General features: G+C 45.9%; 3 protein-coding genes and 1 non-coding gene across 4 annotated transcripts; 3 read left to right on the top strand and 1 right to left on the bottom strand.

The window, feature by feature from the left end:
* The first annotated feature begins 344 nt into the window (after positions 1-344).
* Positions 345-2,301, top strand: BDV27DRAFT_120735 (asparagine--tRNA ligase SLM5). The gene is made up of 3 exons (XM_032065188.1): positions 345-733; positions 813-933; positions 1,004-2,301. The coding sequence occupies exons 1-3, from the start codon at positions 465-467 to the stop codon at positions 2,234-2,236; spliced, it is 1,623 nt and encodes a 540-aa protein (XP_031932578.1). The 5' UTR covers positions 345-464; the 3' UTR covers positions 2,237-2,301.
* A 366-nt stretch (positions 2,302-2,667) lies between these two features.
* On the bottom strand, positions 2,668-2,739 carry BDV27DRAFT_t21. The gene has a single exon. It is a non-coding gene; the product is annotated as a tRNA-Arg (tRNA).
* Positions 2,740-14,292: 11,553 nt separating this feature from the next.
* BDV27DRAFT_5789 (uncharacterized protein) lies at positions 14,293-15,074 on the top strand. Its single transcript, XM_032076997.1, has 2 exons — positions 14,293-14,556; positions 14,865-15,074. Exons 1-2 carry the CDS (start codon positions 14,333-14,335, stop codon positions 14,989-14,991), a joined length of 351 nt encoding a protein of 116 aa, XP_031932577.1. The 5' UTR covers positions 14,293-14,332; the 3' UTR covers positions 14,992-15,074.
* BDV27DRAFT_120728 (camp independent regulatory protein) lies at positions 14,637-16,999 on the top strand. Its single transcript, XM_032065187.1, has one exon. The coding sequence runs from the start codon at positions 15,158-15,160 to the stop codon at positions 16,508-16,510; it is 1,353 nt and encodes a 450-aa protein (XP_031932576.1). The 5' UTR covers positions 14,637-15,157; the 3' UTR covers positions 16,511-16,999.
* Positions 17,000-17,030: the final 31 nt, after the last annotated feature.

Raw genomic sequence — 17,030 nt, 5'->3', positions numbered from 1 at the left:
ATACAGCTAAGCACCGATCAAACCTCTTAAAAGAGGCTACTTTGTTTGGTGCTATGTGGCCACACCGCGCTATTAAGGAAACAATACTATCAACTTCAGAGTTTGGGTTCGATAAAGGCAGGGAGGGACACAGGGCGAATGAGTGGCTGGATTATTTGGCTATTAAATCTGTGGCAGCTGCGCAGCCGGCAAGGGTAACTGAAGCGGATACAGTGTATAGCTTTGCTACAGAGTTAGCCTTTTAGTTTCAATGGATTATATGCTCCGAAGTACATTTGCATTTCCTAGGTGGGCTTTAGAGGGTTCCGTTTGAAAAGGCGCGGAGATAACAGTAAGCTATTTATCAGGCCGATCAACTAATTTGCGCGCCCGTCCTCGAGCGCTTAGGCGCACGCGCGTTCACCCAGACACAGAGCCCTCAACGCCCATCACCACAACCAGCTCGGTGCCCTTCCCTACAAGAAATGCGAACATGGCGGCGAACCTTCGCTACGTCTGTTGCCAGACTGAGCCATAAACCTGCAGGTCAGGGCGTCAGCCCCACGCTCTTACGATGCGCACAAGTCCTGGAGCAAAGCAAGAATGGACCCTGCAGTTTAGAAGATCAAGAGATCAGGTTGAATGGGTTTATTCGCTCCGTCCGAAAGCAGAAACGCTTTGCGTTTGCCGAGATCTCAGATGGGTCGACAATTGAGCCTGTACAGGCTTTTTTGAGACCAGCACAGGCTGCCGAGTACGTCACATCTCGCTGCTGAGCTTGACCACCCTTGATTGGTTTCGAAGAACTGGTATTTTAACCAACGTATCTCTAGACTGTCTACCGGAACTGCTGTGGAAATTTCTGGGATCTGGAAGGCTTGCCCACCGGGCAAGGAGCAGACGCATGAGCTTCAAACGACAGACGTGAATGTTCTTGGGAAAGCAGACCCTGAGGTAGATAAGGCCTTCCTGGATTCATACAAAGGATCAAGTGCGGTGCAGCTAACTATCATAATACGAACAGACCTACCCTATCCAGAAAAAGTATCACAGCCCCGATTTCCTTCGTCAGATTCCCCACCTCCGCATGCGCACACCATTCAGCTCCCTCCTCTCACGGTTCCGATCCGAATGCTTGTACCAGCTAGGAAATGTGTTTCGCTTCGCCCCGAACGGGGGCTACGTTCAGGTCCACCCACCGTTAATCACATCGTCGGATTGTGAAGGTGCTGGAGAGACATTCACAGTCCTACCGCGGGAGGCTATGGGGGCACAGTCAGAGGGCGAGCATTTCTTCCGGGCACCCAAATACCTGACGGTATCGTCACAGCTCCACCTCGAGGCCTACGCAGCGGAGTTAGGAAATGTATGGACGATATCACCCATGTTCCGGGCCGAGAAGAGCGATACACCGCGCCATCTTAGCGAGTTCTACATGCTGGAGGCGGAGATGAACTACATGCATGACCTGGACTCGCTGACCAACTCCGTGGAGTATATTCTCCGGGACCTGGTTCGTCGGTTACATGACACACCTGTTGGCCAGGAGATCTTGTCCGCAAAGCGGTCGGGCGAGTCCGGCCAAGATCAGACTGAAGGATCTGGTGCTGATCTAAGACAGCGATGGAATGATATGATGGAGGGGCCCAAGTGGGGTCGTATGACCTACACACAAGCGATTGAGCAGCTCCAGGATGCAGTCGCCAAGGGACAAGCCACATTCGAACATGCACCCGAATGGACCGGCGGCCTTCAACTCGAACACGAGAAGTACATCGTCGACGTGATTCACAACGGCCGTCCCGTGTTCGTGACCGACTATCCTAAGGTCGTCAAGCCGTTCTACATGCTACCATCCAATGGGGATGGCTCCGCAGCACCAGGCGAAACAGTCGCCTGCTTTGATCTCCTCCTCCCGGAAGTTAGCGAAGTCGCAGGAGGCTCCCTCCGCGAACATCGCCTCCCCAACATCATCCAGAACATGCGCGAGCACGGGCTGATCAAGACCCGCGCACCATCCGTTCCAGAAGCGGAAGCGGAAGCACAGGTCGATTCCGAGACGCCGCTGTACCCCCACCTCCAGCCCGGTGAAGACCTAGGCCATCTCCAGTGGTATGCGGATCTTCGGCGATGGGGAACAGCGCCCCATGGAGGATTCGGTCTGGGGTTTGACCGATTCCTGGGATACCTGGCCGGTGTCTCCAGTATCCGGGATGTGGTCTCTTTCCCTCGGTATTTCGGCAGGGCGGACTGTTGATCTGTACATAATGTATTTTACTCTACTCTACCCTGAAATGTATACTAAATAGACATGTACAGTGGTCGATATCAACTGCTGGTTCCTGGGTGTAGTTTCATCTAAGTAACTTCAGTTGAGGTAATTCTACTCAACGTAGTCCTACCAGGAGACCTAGGCGAGACCCTGGTATCTGGAGTTATTCCCATATTACTACCCTACCCCCCTACTAATCAGCAGATCTCGTCTAGAAGCAGCCATCAAAAAGACACTTCATTCATTTAATAAATACCAGCAGTTAGCCCTCACCCTGACCAAGACAGGGTCCTACCTACAAAACGAAAAACAACAAAGGAGCATGACCAAAACAAATAATACAGTGCAATTGACAGACAATCAAGAATAATACATCCGACCTAATCAGGGTGATCGAAACAAAAAGACAAAAAGATCGAGCGACGCAGGGATCGAACCTGCAATCTCTAGAGCCGAAATCTAGCGCCTTACCATTAGGCCAGCCGCCCTGTGATGTCGTCATAGACCAGTTTTAGGATACATATACCTTACTACCAAAGAAAAGAATGGGACTTCGAACCAGCGTTTTGTATTTTGTAAGTGGGTATGGTGGAGTTGTGGGATATGTTGGGTTGATGTTAAGTGGTTGGTTGTTTTATTAGTAAAGCAGATCTTGGTGTTGTAGGATTTAGTATGGGGTAATTAAGCATCGTCTATGATAGTTGTTCCTAGATATATATTGGCATTCGTCTTGGCGAAAATAAGACCGAGAGAAGGGCATGTAGCCTTAACAAATGCAAATCGGATATTTGCGGTTGAGATGCAGGCTCTACATGTCCATAGTATGTTAATACCCGGGGGGGCGAGGGGATATGCAGCCGTTTCTGTCCTGTAGTGCATGTCAACTGAATTGTCTGCTTATACTTGTGATATGTGCCTGTACGGAGTACTGCATACATGCGACTGGCTTTTTTTTTTTTTTTTTTTTCTGGGCACCAAAGACAACATATGAACATATATGATGTAGAGCAGGAGCATTCTGGATGGGAATGAAAGCCCCCAGGAGAAGCTGTAAGCTCTCCCCAGCGAAGCGGGTGTTATCTAAACGAGAAAAAAAATGATGGTTACTGCTGCGCATCTCTTAAGCAGGTCTTGGTTGATCATGCGATCTATTCTATGGAAATAGAAGAATTGGACGATGGAATGACCTGCTTAGAGTGGTTTTGCTGCTTCTTTTGGTCTTCATGCGCTGTTTGACTGTCAGAGCCACACGCAGGACCAGCATCTAGGTGAGAATGCATCTCGATGTTTCTGCGCGCTAGTTTCAGACGGATAGTTGTAAAGGTAGGGGGAATTGATGGATGAGAAGATCGCCATTTGACCAATTTAACTACAGATATATTAGAGGCACTTCGAGGAGGAACCATGAGGGCTTTATATCATAAGCGAGCCTCAGGTATGTATATCTCTAGGCATAGGACTGATGTAATGAAAACTAAATTAGGCTAGTCTTGAGAAACAAGACTAACTGATTGATAGAGATCCTAGTAAGTCTCCCTACATGGCAGCTGCTACCCTACCCCACGAAGGAGTTCGATGAGCGTCCCATTACTGTCAATGGGCACATTCCATACTAGATTACTCAACCGCGTGCCCCTTTTGATATGGTCTAGATCACAGATGGCCTAATACAATGACACAACATCGTAAATGGGGTCGATTGTGAAGAACCAGAAAAGTCTGGGTAGGTCAAACCCGTATCGACCGAATTAGACGGCAATATGCATCTCATGACGGTCCTAGTGACTGTTGTCGACACAATTGACAAAGAGCTTGTTTGCAACAGTGCCGGGACTAGCAACTAGAGATGCATACCCCTCGAACAACAGCAGGAAGCACCCAGGCCGAGATCAAGGCTAATGGAGTGATGTAGTTGCTGTATCTGGCATTGGCATAGTGTCGTGGGTCACCTTTCCGGTACCAGTCTGACACTCAGGGCCGCAATAAGTGTGATATATGTATATATGGTTCTATAGAGCTGTTTCGTAAGTGTTCATGTCTTGCTGAGTTGGCAGGGGATCAGTCCAACGCAGCGTAGCTATTGTCCCGTTAGCGAAGTTGTCCTGAGGATTGCACTCTCCTACATTTGTGGGTACCAAGGGTAATATATCCACGAAATCACGCTGGTCGCTGCTCGCGCTATTTCTGTTATAGTCATCGAATGAATTCACGACAAGTCAAACCGGCCGGGGGTAACTCAAAAGCATCAGTATTGATAATAAGGCATATGATTTGGAAATATCGATATTCTGGCGCCCCTTTGGTTTTTTTGCGACTTGATTGAGTATTTATCTTTAGCTCTGAGTGCGTATGCTGAGGCAGATATGCAGCATCTGACCCTGGGCAGGTAGAGAGTCCATTGGCGTAGACTAAAGAAGTAATAAGCATTGCTCTCTTTTCTGCTCTCTCCTTAAACATCCGTACCCATCAGAGGCTGCCCGGAACCTATCAGCCTTGCTTATCTCCGCTGCATCTGAGCTAATTGGGATTCAGCTGGAGTTTCATACAATTTGGTATCTGGGGGCATTGTACGCTAGGTAGAACAAGCCCATAATCAATGAGCAGGCTAAACTTTCGAGCACGACAAGAGACACTCTTGAGTGAAATGATACTTCGGGCTTCCACAAAAGCTGTGCCTGATTATTCCATATATTCACATCTGCCAGTTCTTTTGTCGTAGCCAAAGATGCCAAACATGTTTCCATGTCTGTATATGTCTCTTGAGCCAGATCGTATTGCACCATGCTGTATACAACGACCCTGCTGATAGGGGGATATATTGCCTCTTCGCAGGAACGGGGAGCTGATGTCGGCCCCTCATTTTATGTCTATGTCCTTGGTAGGAATGAGAATCTGCCAGCGGCTGGATTAGGTCAAATATGATACTATATATGCTCTCGCAACACGCAGCTATCGGCATATTCCAACAAAGAAATGACATTCTCGCATTGAGAATGTGCCTCCTCCAATTTGTTTCAGGTTGATGCAGAGAAGGTCATGTATTAATCAAGTCGAACCTAATGAGGTATATCTCTGATAAATTATAGTGGTATTGCATTAATATCGCAAATTCTCGAATCATTGACATAAACCAGGCAGAAAATACTATCAAGGTACCAGATCAAGGACGTTGTGTAGGGGGAGACATGGTCAGATGATATTGCAAACGGAAACACAGTATTTCATACATGTGTAAACAGTATGGTTAATGCTAGCAAGGCGAGAGAGATGCCCCAAGCATCCCATCACCTGACTACTCTTGAAATTGACATTGCACGGACGCTGCTGCACATACTCGTCATGTTCTGACCGGATTCATGGAATGGAAAGTACAGTAATCCTTGATACTGTTGGACAATTGATATTTCGTGCAAATGCAATTGGTAGCCCGTCTAGGGCTCGCAGATGAAAGCATAGCAGGGGCTGCTTGTGCCGAGTAGTAAGGCATGTACAAGAAATAAAAGGGGAGCGTAATCCAGTACTACTAATGTATTTTCGATAATTAGTATAGTTCCATACTTGTCCACACCTTAGTTTTACTTTATATTCCACCTTCAGGGAAGAACAGCATGTATCCTCTGTGAACAATACTTGCCTAATATTTCAGAAATAGGCTCGTGTGACTTCTGAAATTCGTCCCTTCGATTTGGACCATGGATAATGGCGTGCGAAGGGGTTCCAATCTTACAGGTACAATATATAAATGTATGATAATGAAGAGTCTACTAGTACGATGTCTGTATATATCATCTAATGCAAACCCTAATATGCCTTCATCTCCACCAGAAGACAACAAAAGCTTTCAAAATGTCAAACACTCCTTTCTTAATGTAGCAGCCTGAGTAAGAGGCATACTATTTCCAGCCTTGATGTACGATCCGGCAGTAAATCTCATGACATGGCCACCATGAAAACAATGCTACATCCATATCAATATTACATATGAAACATTGTATATACCCCATCACTGGCCCGAGGCACTATGGATTCCTCTATAAATCCGAAACAAGACCGGGGCCGTAGCGAGATTTGACGCAGCTCCACTTTGTATCCTTTTGACGAACCCCTTTCGATAACGTATAGTGCTAACAGCCCTATAAATTAACTAGATATACAGGAGGAGGACCGGGGAGGAGTCCACTCATATAGAGCATAGGTCGACGAGCAGGGATTGGCTACTTTAATTAGAGTCGGGTATAGCGAGAGGATATTATAGTTCATAATATAGACAAATTATAGTATTATTACTTTGTAATCTTGTTTAGCGCCGAGACACACATGTGGATTCGGGAAGAGAGCACAAAGAAGAGGGAAAGAAACGTAATAGGATCCAACTCTCCCCTGAGGAATGTTTATGAAAAAAAGGGTCAAAAAAACAAAAACAAAAAACATATATGTCGAAGGGGATGCATGAACGGAGGTTCCTCCGTCTGAACCCTGAATTGAGTCTAGATGTGGTATGTACAGTGATGTCAAGCTTCAGCGGGAAGGAAATACTAGGACTGGTCCAAAAACCCTAATACTTTCTTTTTTTTTTTTAGTCAGTCGATCGCTCAGGTTGCCCCTTGCGGCAGGAAGCGACGTATCCAACAGATCTTCTGAGTCCGAAAACAGCGCCCAAGGGGGTGGTGGTGAAAAAACAAAATTATTAAAAAAAAAAAATCCTTAGGCCCCATTCATCCCTGGACGAGAATGTAACTCTGCTCGGCAGAACAAGGCAACACATGAATGGAGTCCACCCCGTCGGCGGTTACGGAATCGAGTCCGATACGATTCTGGAAAGGGTTATATTGAAGAGAAAATAGGAATCATGAGCCACAGTTTCCCCTGAGTGGATCATCCGGAGGACCCGGAGTTCTTTTCATCATTCGATTGCGGATTCTGGAAGTTTTCCTGCGTGTGAGGTCTGTATCTCACGGACTCTCTTTCTCACTGTACTGTAGTGAGGTATCCATGTCTCTCAAGTCTTGGGGCCAGGTCTCGGCTATGGCGGAAAAAAAAGGCGAAGGCCGAGAAAGACCCAATAAGACAGAGATATTACCTAACCGCTGGATTACAGAGTTATCTAAAAGAAGCAGGAACACCAGACCCGGCGTATGCTGACTGGTTCCATCGGATACTTTAATGCCTCCAAGCTGCGGTCTGGGCGGAGCCTCGCCTACGAGCCCCGATCCCATTGGGTTGCCGGCGATCCACCTCGTTTTGGCGACGGTCGGACGTGGAATCACGTCCGACTTGGTTCAACTGGTCTGAGACTCCATTTGCTGAAATTGGGAAGAGGCGAGAAGGGGATATCTTGTTCTTTTTAGTACTTACTCGACAGAGGTATTTCACCATAATTATTTGTTACATCGTTATAAACATGTTACCTCTGGAAAACTTCCATATCCGACCTCCGACGAAAGGACTACTATCTATTGCCTCCCCCTAGATTACGAAACGAAACATTCCGACTGTCCGGAAATTCCGTCCAAGTTCATAGGGAATGCTGCGGAGGATCGCACGCGGGGAAAACTGCCAAGTTGCCAACCTTACTGGTGTTAAGCATATCATGTCGGCCTTTTTCCGGCGTCCGTTGGCGATGACACTGCCTAGAAGTGCCGGTGGGCTCGTATTCCCGTCGTATCGTACGTATCATGGCTAATCCTCGGGCATGCTGAGTCATATTTTATTCTTTGCTTGGCTTGACTTTATTTGTACTTTTCCTTGAGGCCACTTGTACACTTCTGATGTACAAAGTTCTTGGGTAAAACGATTTTTATGAAAACTTACTTCTGGTTCCATTTATTTTTTCCCTTTATTAATCAGACATTCCATCAAATGTTTCCCGATCGCTGTGAATTACCTAATCGGTCCGTCCGATCCGTGGAAAAGCCTATCAGACTCCCGTATTTCCCGGTCTTTAATAATAATGAAGGCAGTCACAATCAAATATAGTACCAACTAAGCATCAAATACGAAGCGAGCTTCCCCATCTTCATTTTTATTAATAAAAAAAGCAAAACAAGCCACATGATATCAGTCATTCCCAGGTAGGTATGCACATTACGACCATGTACATATACACTCAGGTGTACATTCAATTTTTTCAACCTTCACATTCATTTCTCCCCCATCCGGGTGTACATACTTACCTATGTACATACATACATAACATACTTACATACATACAGTACATATACATACATGCATGCAAGCATGGATACAACAGCGGATCCCTCCGGAAATACAGGAGGCAAGACAACGGAGGTAAACTAGTTGGATTAGTCCTTCAGCCACACTAGGCTAAGCCTTGGCTATCTGAATGTTGGGGATCCAGTCAGAAACTCTCGTATTTTTTTTCCTTTTCTTTTCCCCCCCCCCCTCTCATTCCTCTTCTTCGTTTAGACGGCGGGGATAGGCTTGGCTCTGCAGCGCTTTGACGCTTGGTATTAGGGCCAGGATAGGGATCCTCGGGTCTTGTTTTCGATTTTTAATTATGGATGGGGGGTGGTACTGTACCTCACTGGAGGGTTTAAAAGGTAGGTTGTTCTTTGTTAAGGGGGACTAGTTACCTAGTTATTGAGACTATATGGACTAAGAGCGTGGCAACGGTGGGTGCCAAGAGCTGGGGACTACAATGGTCTCTTCGTAGTCTTTACTGACGGAGTACAGAGGACTGTGTTTCTCACTCTTCTTGAAAGAAAAAGAAAATAATGCCAATAAAAAAGTACATCGATTAAAATAAAACAGATTAGAAATTCAGTTGAGGTGGAATAAACGAAACTATCTTCTGCCGTACCTTAACCTAATTCAACAGACTATCTGTGATCGATCATCATGCAAATGGGAATGGGGGGATGATCCTCTCAAAGTTATCTATGTCGGGTAGTTGATCTACAACTCCCCCCGAAGTAACCAGTCACCGTGACAGGAAGAGGGATCCCATGCATTCCTGATTTCAGGTTTATTGGGGAGGGTGTTACTCTGTTTAGATTACACACCACAAACACACACCACACAACCCTCCCCGGGGCAATTGTGGAAATCCCCCCTCCCCCTCCATGTTTTAAGCGAATAAGGAATTGATTTGTGAATGAAAGAAAGCAGAGCTTCTTAGGTAGATGACTATTTGACCTTACCTTAAATTGATTATGCTAGTGGAGATAAACCCGTGCAACGTTTCACACACAGGCCTGCTTGGCAACCTTGATTCCAATCAAGGGTTGCATTGCAGTGGCATGCATTAAATGCTATCTACAGGTCTCAGATGAGTGTGACTAATTCCTCGTGCGACTTGATAGGAAGCAAGGGGATCCTCAAGGGGGAAAAGTTGCGAGAGGGAGAGGGAACAATCAGGGGTGGACGAAGGTCTGTCCTGTACCTAAGTATACCATGTACGACTTGGTGGATGATGCTAAATTCGTGGATATACCGAGTTAGTAAAGGGAGTGAGTGGTTTAGTCGCGAAGTAGTCGCGGTCAGTGTCATGAATAGTCTCGGCTTCATCGGCACTTGAGTCATGTGTTAAGTCCGATTGGCCCCGTAACAATGTACAATGCCATCCATACACGCCTCTTACCCTATCCTCTCAGGTATACATGAAGTGTTTGTTTGGACAGCAGATAGTAGTACTAACTCCTATATTAATATTAATCACAACACTGTAGCTTAGTGTAGAGCTAAGTTACATTCGAGGGGGACAAAGCTTGGTTGTCTTTTGTTGGCTGATAATGTGGGACAAACTTGCAGGGATGCTCGCTCGACTCAGGCTAAATCAACGGAATGAACCAGGTAGAATCCCGGATGACTATCGTCTTCCTACCATGACTATGTACTAGGTTTATCTTGCTGGAAAGGTGTAAGTAGCACCGAAGTATCGAAGCCTTGGTGCTTTGTACTACCGCCGGCGACGAGGAAGTGTGATATCAGTCCATGCTGGTACCGGATGTACCTTGCCTGGACCGTCACTGTGTGTTGCCATCACTTTCTCTCTGCGGACCGGTATCGACAGGCATTCTGCAGGTGATATGTACCCTCCACCGCCATACCCGCCAGATGAACTTATAAATAAGAGTTTGTTGGTGGCTCTTACAAAAGCTACCGTGCAACGCTGCTGTGGCACGTCCACCATTACTGATTAGGGCTACACAATCTGCTGCAAAATCCATTGCTTGCCTGTCCTGCAATGATCAACATCATCACTATCCGTGCAGATGTGATTTAGGTGACCTCCCCTTCTCACCTAGCCATATTACAAATTTTATGCTTGAATTAACTACCTGTTTTCATAGTCCAGCCATGTGAGACATCAGCTGCAAAGCGACACCTGTTCTCCTGACTCCAACCACCCTCCCCGATGCTGCTTGGCCTCAAGTAATCTCCTCGTCTCTAAGTGGACCGGCCAAGGAGCCAAGAGAAATTGGTTACCATTCAACTGACGTTGCTGGCGATACGCTTATCGTGAGCACTAGCGTCATTGTAACTTGCATACCAGTGATTAGGCAATTTTATTATTTTTATTTTTATTTTTATTTATTTATTATTTTTTTTTTTCTTCTTGGGGGCCTCGGTTTTGATGGTAGCCTGAGCGGCAGTGCCGGATGTTCAATGTTGAATGGGGCAACCAACCAATATCAGATCAATCAATCATATTCGTCACAGAACAGAAATAAGTTAGGGTAGGCTGTGTTGATACAAGCAGCCTCGGGTCATTCATGGATTGATTCTCATTCTAAAATCTTTTGAAAAAAACAAAAAAATAAACCCAAAAAATCCTTCATAAGAAGGATGAAGAGAAAAGCCCAGTCATATACCTCACATCACATTATATATGTACAAGAGCAAGCTGATGTACAGCACAAGCCCCCCAATCCGTACTATGTATAGTAAATAAGCAAGGCCAAAGCTCGATCCTTCGACTGCGCCCGCCAACTTTATCTGCGACCCCCGATCAACGTGACTGGACGATAATTTCCGGCACTATAGTGTTCGCAGTCCACACCACAATAATAGAAATCCAAGAAGGAAAGTCTTATGAGAGAATTGTAGATATGATTAAATGATAAGTAAAGCGGCCGGGTCTTCCGGTCTGTGCCTTACGTGGCATTAGGTTGCATATGACTGCTCACCTTACCTCGCCCGAATCATGTTCTAAAACACAAAGAAAATAAGAAATGAAACCTCTATGCTTGTAATTGCTAAGGTGGCTTCAATGGTTTGTTTTTGTTCCCCCCTTTTCCTTTTTCTGTTTCTAATAAAGTAACCTCCTCCTCTTCGGGGTTTGGATAAGATTCGTCAAGCTTCTGATAGTTTGGTTACGATTAGGTGGTGGACTATGTATGTACGTACATCATCGTACAGATACAAACGGACCTGTCGGAGGGGAGAGGAGGGGAAATGCATTAAATGAGCCAGCCACTAGTAGCCGTGGACGATGAACATGCAGGTGGGCTGAGTTTTCAGCTAGGCAGGTGTCTAAATTCGATACTATATTGGAGTCCCATCGAGGAGTTACCTAAAGAGGCCACCATTACGGGCGGATAATTTATTTTAGGTTGATGTTCGCTCTGTGCACACAGCTAAGATCCTTGTTTTATGGCTAGTTTCATGCGGACAAATTACACGAGTTGGAGTTGAAGTCCGAACACCTTCCAGTTCTATCGTAGTTTGGTTGAGTTAGTGTGCACCTTTCCATTTGAGTTATAGATTACCTATCCTGTATAGTTGACTGATTCATTAACCCTATCCTATCGGATCTGTTGAGGTGGAGTTTATCGGCTTTCTTTCTTCTTTTCTTTTATTTTCCTTTTTTTTTTTTTTCTTTTTTAAATTTATTATTTCTCGAGGAAGGCACGGGCAACACTTCACGATATCATATAAGTACAAAGAGTATCAACTTGATAAAACTCTCCAAATCCTGTGGCTTGGGCAATTACGAATACGAATCTAATCGCCACGGTGGCTGTTGTCATCTGCCGGGTTCCGGTCCCGATATGAGAAAAAGCACAGCATCTTTAAACCATATATTAGATTAAAGTGTGTCGCATCGAAGGCGGCGACCATTTGGGTATTTGTTCGTTTTTTTTAATTTGGTCATATTATTTTATTTTAAAAATTTTTTTTCTCTGTTCCAAATTAGAGTCCGCCGTGGACGGCAAAACGGCAAAGCCAATGTCGTCAGCCTTGGCCATTGAAGGGTCACTTTCGGGCTGAACCGCTGCACAACCCCGGGGAGAGTTTAACCCTATTTTGCATAACTGCATAATTTGACTGATTGGGAGTCGGCGATTGGCTAGGTGGGGTGATACATAAGAGTAGCATAATCAAACCCAAGGATAGTAGATTAAAAATTGAAACCCAAAGGCCACCTCCATTTGGAACAAGTGGAACCTCGAGGGGGCCTTTTTTCTAAGCGAGCTTAAGGTTCCTCGTGTTGGATTAAGCTTAAGCTTCAGAAAGTCGCGCACTAATCACTTTTTGGATGGGATCAAGCGATCAGAGCGCCACTGGTATCTTTCTAGTGTAATACCGTCTTATGATGAGTTATTGATTGTTATGCGAATGTTACTTGCTTTGGACAACTTTTATTGGCCTCTGGTTTATCTCTCAGGACTTAAGGAGCTGGGTTTATTCGGAGGAGATTTTAAATTTTCCTTTTCCTGTTCTTTTTTTTTTTAATCCCTTTTTTGATTATGTTTATTAGGTGATCGTTTCCCATTTCCTCTTTTCTGTTTTCATCGATCGCACCTGTCAAGGTAATTTTTTTTTTTTTTTCCTTTTTTGCGTTTCAAGGCAAAAGCCGAAACTTGGAGCCAAGAAATACAAAGACTTTGCCAAGCTCTTGTCCTTCTTGTCTTTAATCAGAGGCTAGATCAATGGAGAATATTGATCCCGTGCAGCATTCCTAAACTGGAATGAACATCTGGTATGTAGAATTAACCATAAGCACTATTTCGGAAAATCCATCTTGGGGGCGCTTCTTTACTTGGAAGAGAAACAAGTTGGAAGGATAAATAAATAAATACATGACGACAGCGCCCCGACGAGAGAAAGATAATATTAATTAAAATCGGAAAAAAAAAAAAAAGGATTCAAGTGTAACCGTAATAAAGCCTTCCAATTATTAGATCCAGTATTACACCATTATACACATACCCATGTCCCATCACCAAATATTACTACTATCAAGCTTAGTTTAGAATGACTCCACAACCCAACTTACTTTCTTTTTTTGGTTTTGATCACCCTTCCACATTGTACTGGGATCATCCTCTCTGGAACTGAGGAACGGGGGGAGGATGGATTAAGGTCAGGGTTTCCATTTAGCCCTATCAGCTGAGATGAAAAGACCAGAGAAAAATAAACAAAGTTCATCAAGTAATAATATTATGAATCGATGATCAAATTATAAGATGTTGGGTAGTAACAGTAATGAATGATTCAGTCGTTCCCGCCAAACGAGGTCATGTCCGCCTCTCCTCCCCCACGAACCATGGAAGAGCGACTATGGAAAACATAAAGGTTAAAATCAAGGTTGCCATTTATTCAGAATTTACTTTTTGAATTTTTGCCCTCTACCACGCCCAGGCTACTGTCTCAAGGGCATCAGATGAATTGATTTGCCGCGGTCCTTTGTGCTTTACCCACACTTTGTCTTCTGATGGCTTCTCGGCATGACCAACGCCTAGAGGTCCAAGCCATCCCCATCGGTCATTCAAAGGTTTTGCTTGGTTCTGGATTTGATTACTGACTGTCATGGACCCATGAGACAAGACAAGAAGGAAGGAAGGATGAAGAATCGAGAAAATCAAAATTAAAATCCAAAGTTAATAATGGGGGTTCAGAATACAATATAATACATAAGAAAGAAGTAATACATTTACTCTTTCTGATGGGGAAATAGACTAAAATAAAATATTCCCTCAAAAATGCAATAATAAATAAAAAATACGAAAAAAAGAAAATAAATAATTAAAAAAAAATCCATTAAAAAATATTAAAACAACCCTGTGGGGTCCAGAGTTGCAAAGGCTCCACTCTATCTCTGATACTCATGCTTTAATGCCTCCCTTTGTCTTCGTTTCGTTTTCTTTTACATACTCTTTACTACCTCACTGCTACGGTTATTCTACTACCTACCTATTCAAATCTGTTTGGAACTTCTTCTTCCTTTCTTCCCCTTCCTCCCCAATCTTCCAATCCACCAACTACCGTCCTTTCATTGTTCAGGTTCTTTTTTACCGAACCCGTGTCTTTTGTCGCTTCTCTAACACACGACGATTCAGGTGAGTAATTTATGGATCTCTTATTTATTTTCTTTTTTCTTTTCTTTTCCCTCCCTGTCCCGTCCCTGTCATGTTCCAAATGTATCCTTGTCTCATAATCTTAATGACTCGGTCCGCTTGCCTGCATTCTTCCTTTATTCTCCTATCAACCCTCCCCACTCCCCTACTTCCCCTTCCTTGCTGCCTTGACTTTTTTTCTACATTCCATCCCCCTCCCCCCTCTTCCCTTTAATCCTTCACACCGAAATCGCGAGTGATCAGGACCTCCCGTGGGCACAGATGAAATACTAATATCAATCCTCCCCAAGATTCCCACCGAATATTCTTCACCGGCGGTGGACTGCTCACAGGATCGGACGTGACTTGCCCTCCCGTGAGCCGGTCCCCATTTCCGCTTTAGGGAACTATACTCGTGGATCGCCCCCAATTCTCTGACAGGAGAAACGTCACTAAATAAAGAAACAAGACGGGCTCAAAGGAGGCATTGCTCCCCAGTAGCCAGCAGCTCAATTCTATCAACATTCCGTACCTCAGTAAACAGCCTACCCTGGCGTTGAAGCCTACGACCATCACGGGGTCCTACACAGATCACCGAAGGTGGATGGAGACGTATCACGGCCACGTCCGCACGCCGGCGGACGCTATCATCCTCTTCGAAGCATGTCGCATTGGCCTCCTGCCCCGCGTACAGAGACGATTGTCCGAGAAAGAACGCCAGTTAATACGCTCCGGATCGGTCTTCGTGTGGGATGAGCGGGAAGCGGGGATGCGTAGATGGACGGATGGGAAGTCCTGGAGCGCTAGTCGCGTGTCGGGAAGCTTTTTGACATATCGTGAAATGGAGGGCAAGCGAGGGGGAACAGGCGTGGCGCAATCCACCATGTCGCGAGCGGGCAAAACTCCCGAGAGTCGAGGGAGTGACGATGACCGGGGGGACGGCGCAGATGAGGGTCCAGATGGCTACAGATATAAGCCGGACGGTCTGATGAAGCAGTCTTTCAGCATCACTACCTCTACTGGGCAACATCTCCATCTCATCAGCTACTACTCTAGGTCACATCCCTCCGCAGCCAACCTTCAACAACCATCCACGGATCCCGCACTGCGTCATGTTCGTCCGCAGAAAGGTCTGTACCCAGAATCTACTGTCAATGATCAACAAAATCTGCCAGTAGTGACACGCGGGCCAATGGCTGGAGCTACCTACTCGGTACCACCCCATCCAATGGGCGCATATGCCCGCTCGGGAGCCACGCATCCTCAGTCATACACTCCGTCATACGCATGGCCACCGACCCCATTAGCTACCCCGCCAACCGTCCCGGTCCATTATGCTTCGTCGTACCTCCCGCCGGTATCGGGAGCGAACGGTCATGTGCCGCCATATGCTCACCATCAACCACACGCCTTGCCTCCCCCACCCCCTCCACAACCGTTGGGAACACCTTATGAGCGACCGGTGCATCCAGTTGAGGCATTGGCCCCGACAATACAAGCTCCGAGCGTGCCGCATCCGTCTCTACCGATCATTGCAAATGGCCGGTCACCGCGGCTGGTCGCAGATCCCCACGAGGTTCATCAGCGCAGTCCCCAAGAATACGGACCAGTGGACCTTCGAAGGGCGTCTCCACGCACACAACCACCGTCAATCCCCCCCACTTCCGGGTTGGTTGCGCGAAGCCCACGCTTGTTGACTCAGGCTCCTTCAAATGCGGTACACATCTCTCCTCCAGCCACTACCATTAAACCACCAGAACCCAGCAGCTCTGGCACAACTGTGCCTAGTATTGGAGCTCTGATGAACGGCACGCCAGCTAGTGGCTCGTTGCCATCGATCACCGCGCCGTCAACGGGACGAGCCGAAGGGCCGCGCGATATCCCCAGCGAGAAGATTGGGTTCGGGGGAGAGGACATGCGGGCCCTCCGACAATTAGACCGGGTGTTTACTGCGTGAACGTGACCGGGGATTCCTTTCATCTCCCTACCTTCCGATACTCCACACCCTGCACCTTGCACATTACTCCATCATTCCTTAGCACCTGCTTTTTTTTTTTTTCTTAGCTCATTGTATGAGATGTATCCGTTCGCTGTTATCTAAAAGAGATATGGAACGGTCATGACGATCTTGCTTTGTTATTTATCGTGGTTTTGGGCAGGACCGGCGTTGTTAAAGAGGGTGCATCATAAAGCATGGGTGGGGTCTTTTGCTTTTTGTCTTCCATTATGGCTTGTCTATTTCAGATTCCCGAGGCCACTGTTTTCATGGCATTTGTTGATATACGCTTTGGGACTAGCCTTGGCTGTGGTTAGGATGACTCGATATACCAATTGATCATGTTGATGATTGATTATTTCGGTTGAGCTTACTGTATCCATGTCAAACGTGTGTAAAAATCTCCCCTGTACCATGTACATAACTATCCATGGGATACATGCAAATAAAAATCTGAGCATGCCACCGTTAAATCAACACT

Source organism: Aspergillus caelatus (genome assembly GCF_009193585.1).
Source record: "Aspergillus caelatus strain CBS 763.97 unplaced genomic scaffold BDV27scaffold_11, whole genome shotgun sequence".
In the NCBI taxonomy this organism is placed as follows: domain Eukaryota; kingdom Fungi; phylum Ascomycota; class Eurotiomycetes; order Eurotiales; family Aspergillaceae; genus Aspergillus; species Aspergillus caelatus.
The sequence above is the reverse complement of the archived record's forward strand: the minus strand, read 5'-3'. Positions and strand labels throughout refer to the sequence as shown.

Bases quoted from the DNA above. Each gene is read 5' to 3' on its own strand.
- BDV27DRAFT_120735 (XM_032065188.1), top strand. From the start codon at position 465: ATGCGAACATGGCGGCGAACCTTCGCTACGTCTGTTGCCAGACTGAGC. The intron at 734-812 runs GTACGTCACATC...ACGTATCTCTAG, and splicing joins AGACCAGCACAGGCTGCCGA to ACTGTCTACCGGAACTGCTG. The intron at 934-1,003 runs GTAGATAAGGCC...TAATACGAACAG, and splicing joins TTGGGAAAGCAGACCCTGAG to ACCTACCCTATCCAGAAAAA.
- BDV27DRAFT_5789 (XM_032076997.1), top strand. From the start codon at position 14,333: ATGCCTCCCTTTGTCTTCGTTTCGTTTTCTTTTACATACTCTTTACTA. The intron at 14,557-14,864 runs GTGAGTAATTTA...ATCCTCCCCAAG, and splicing joins TCTAACACACGACGATTCAG to ATTCCCACCGAATATTCTTC.
- BDV27DRAFT_120728 (XM_032065187.1), top strand. From the start codon at position 15,158: ATGGAGACGTATCACGGCCACGTCCGCACGCCGGCGGACGCTATCATC.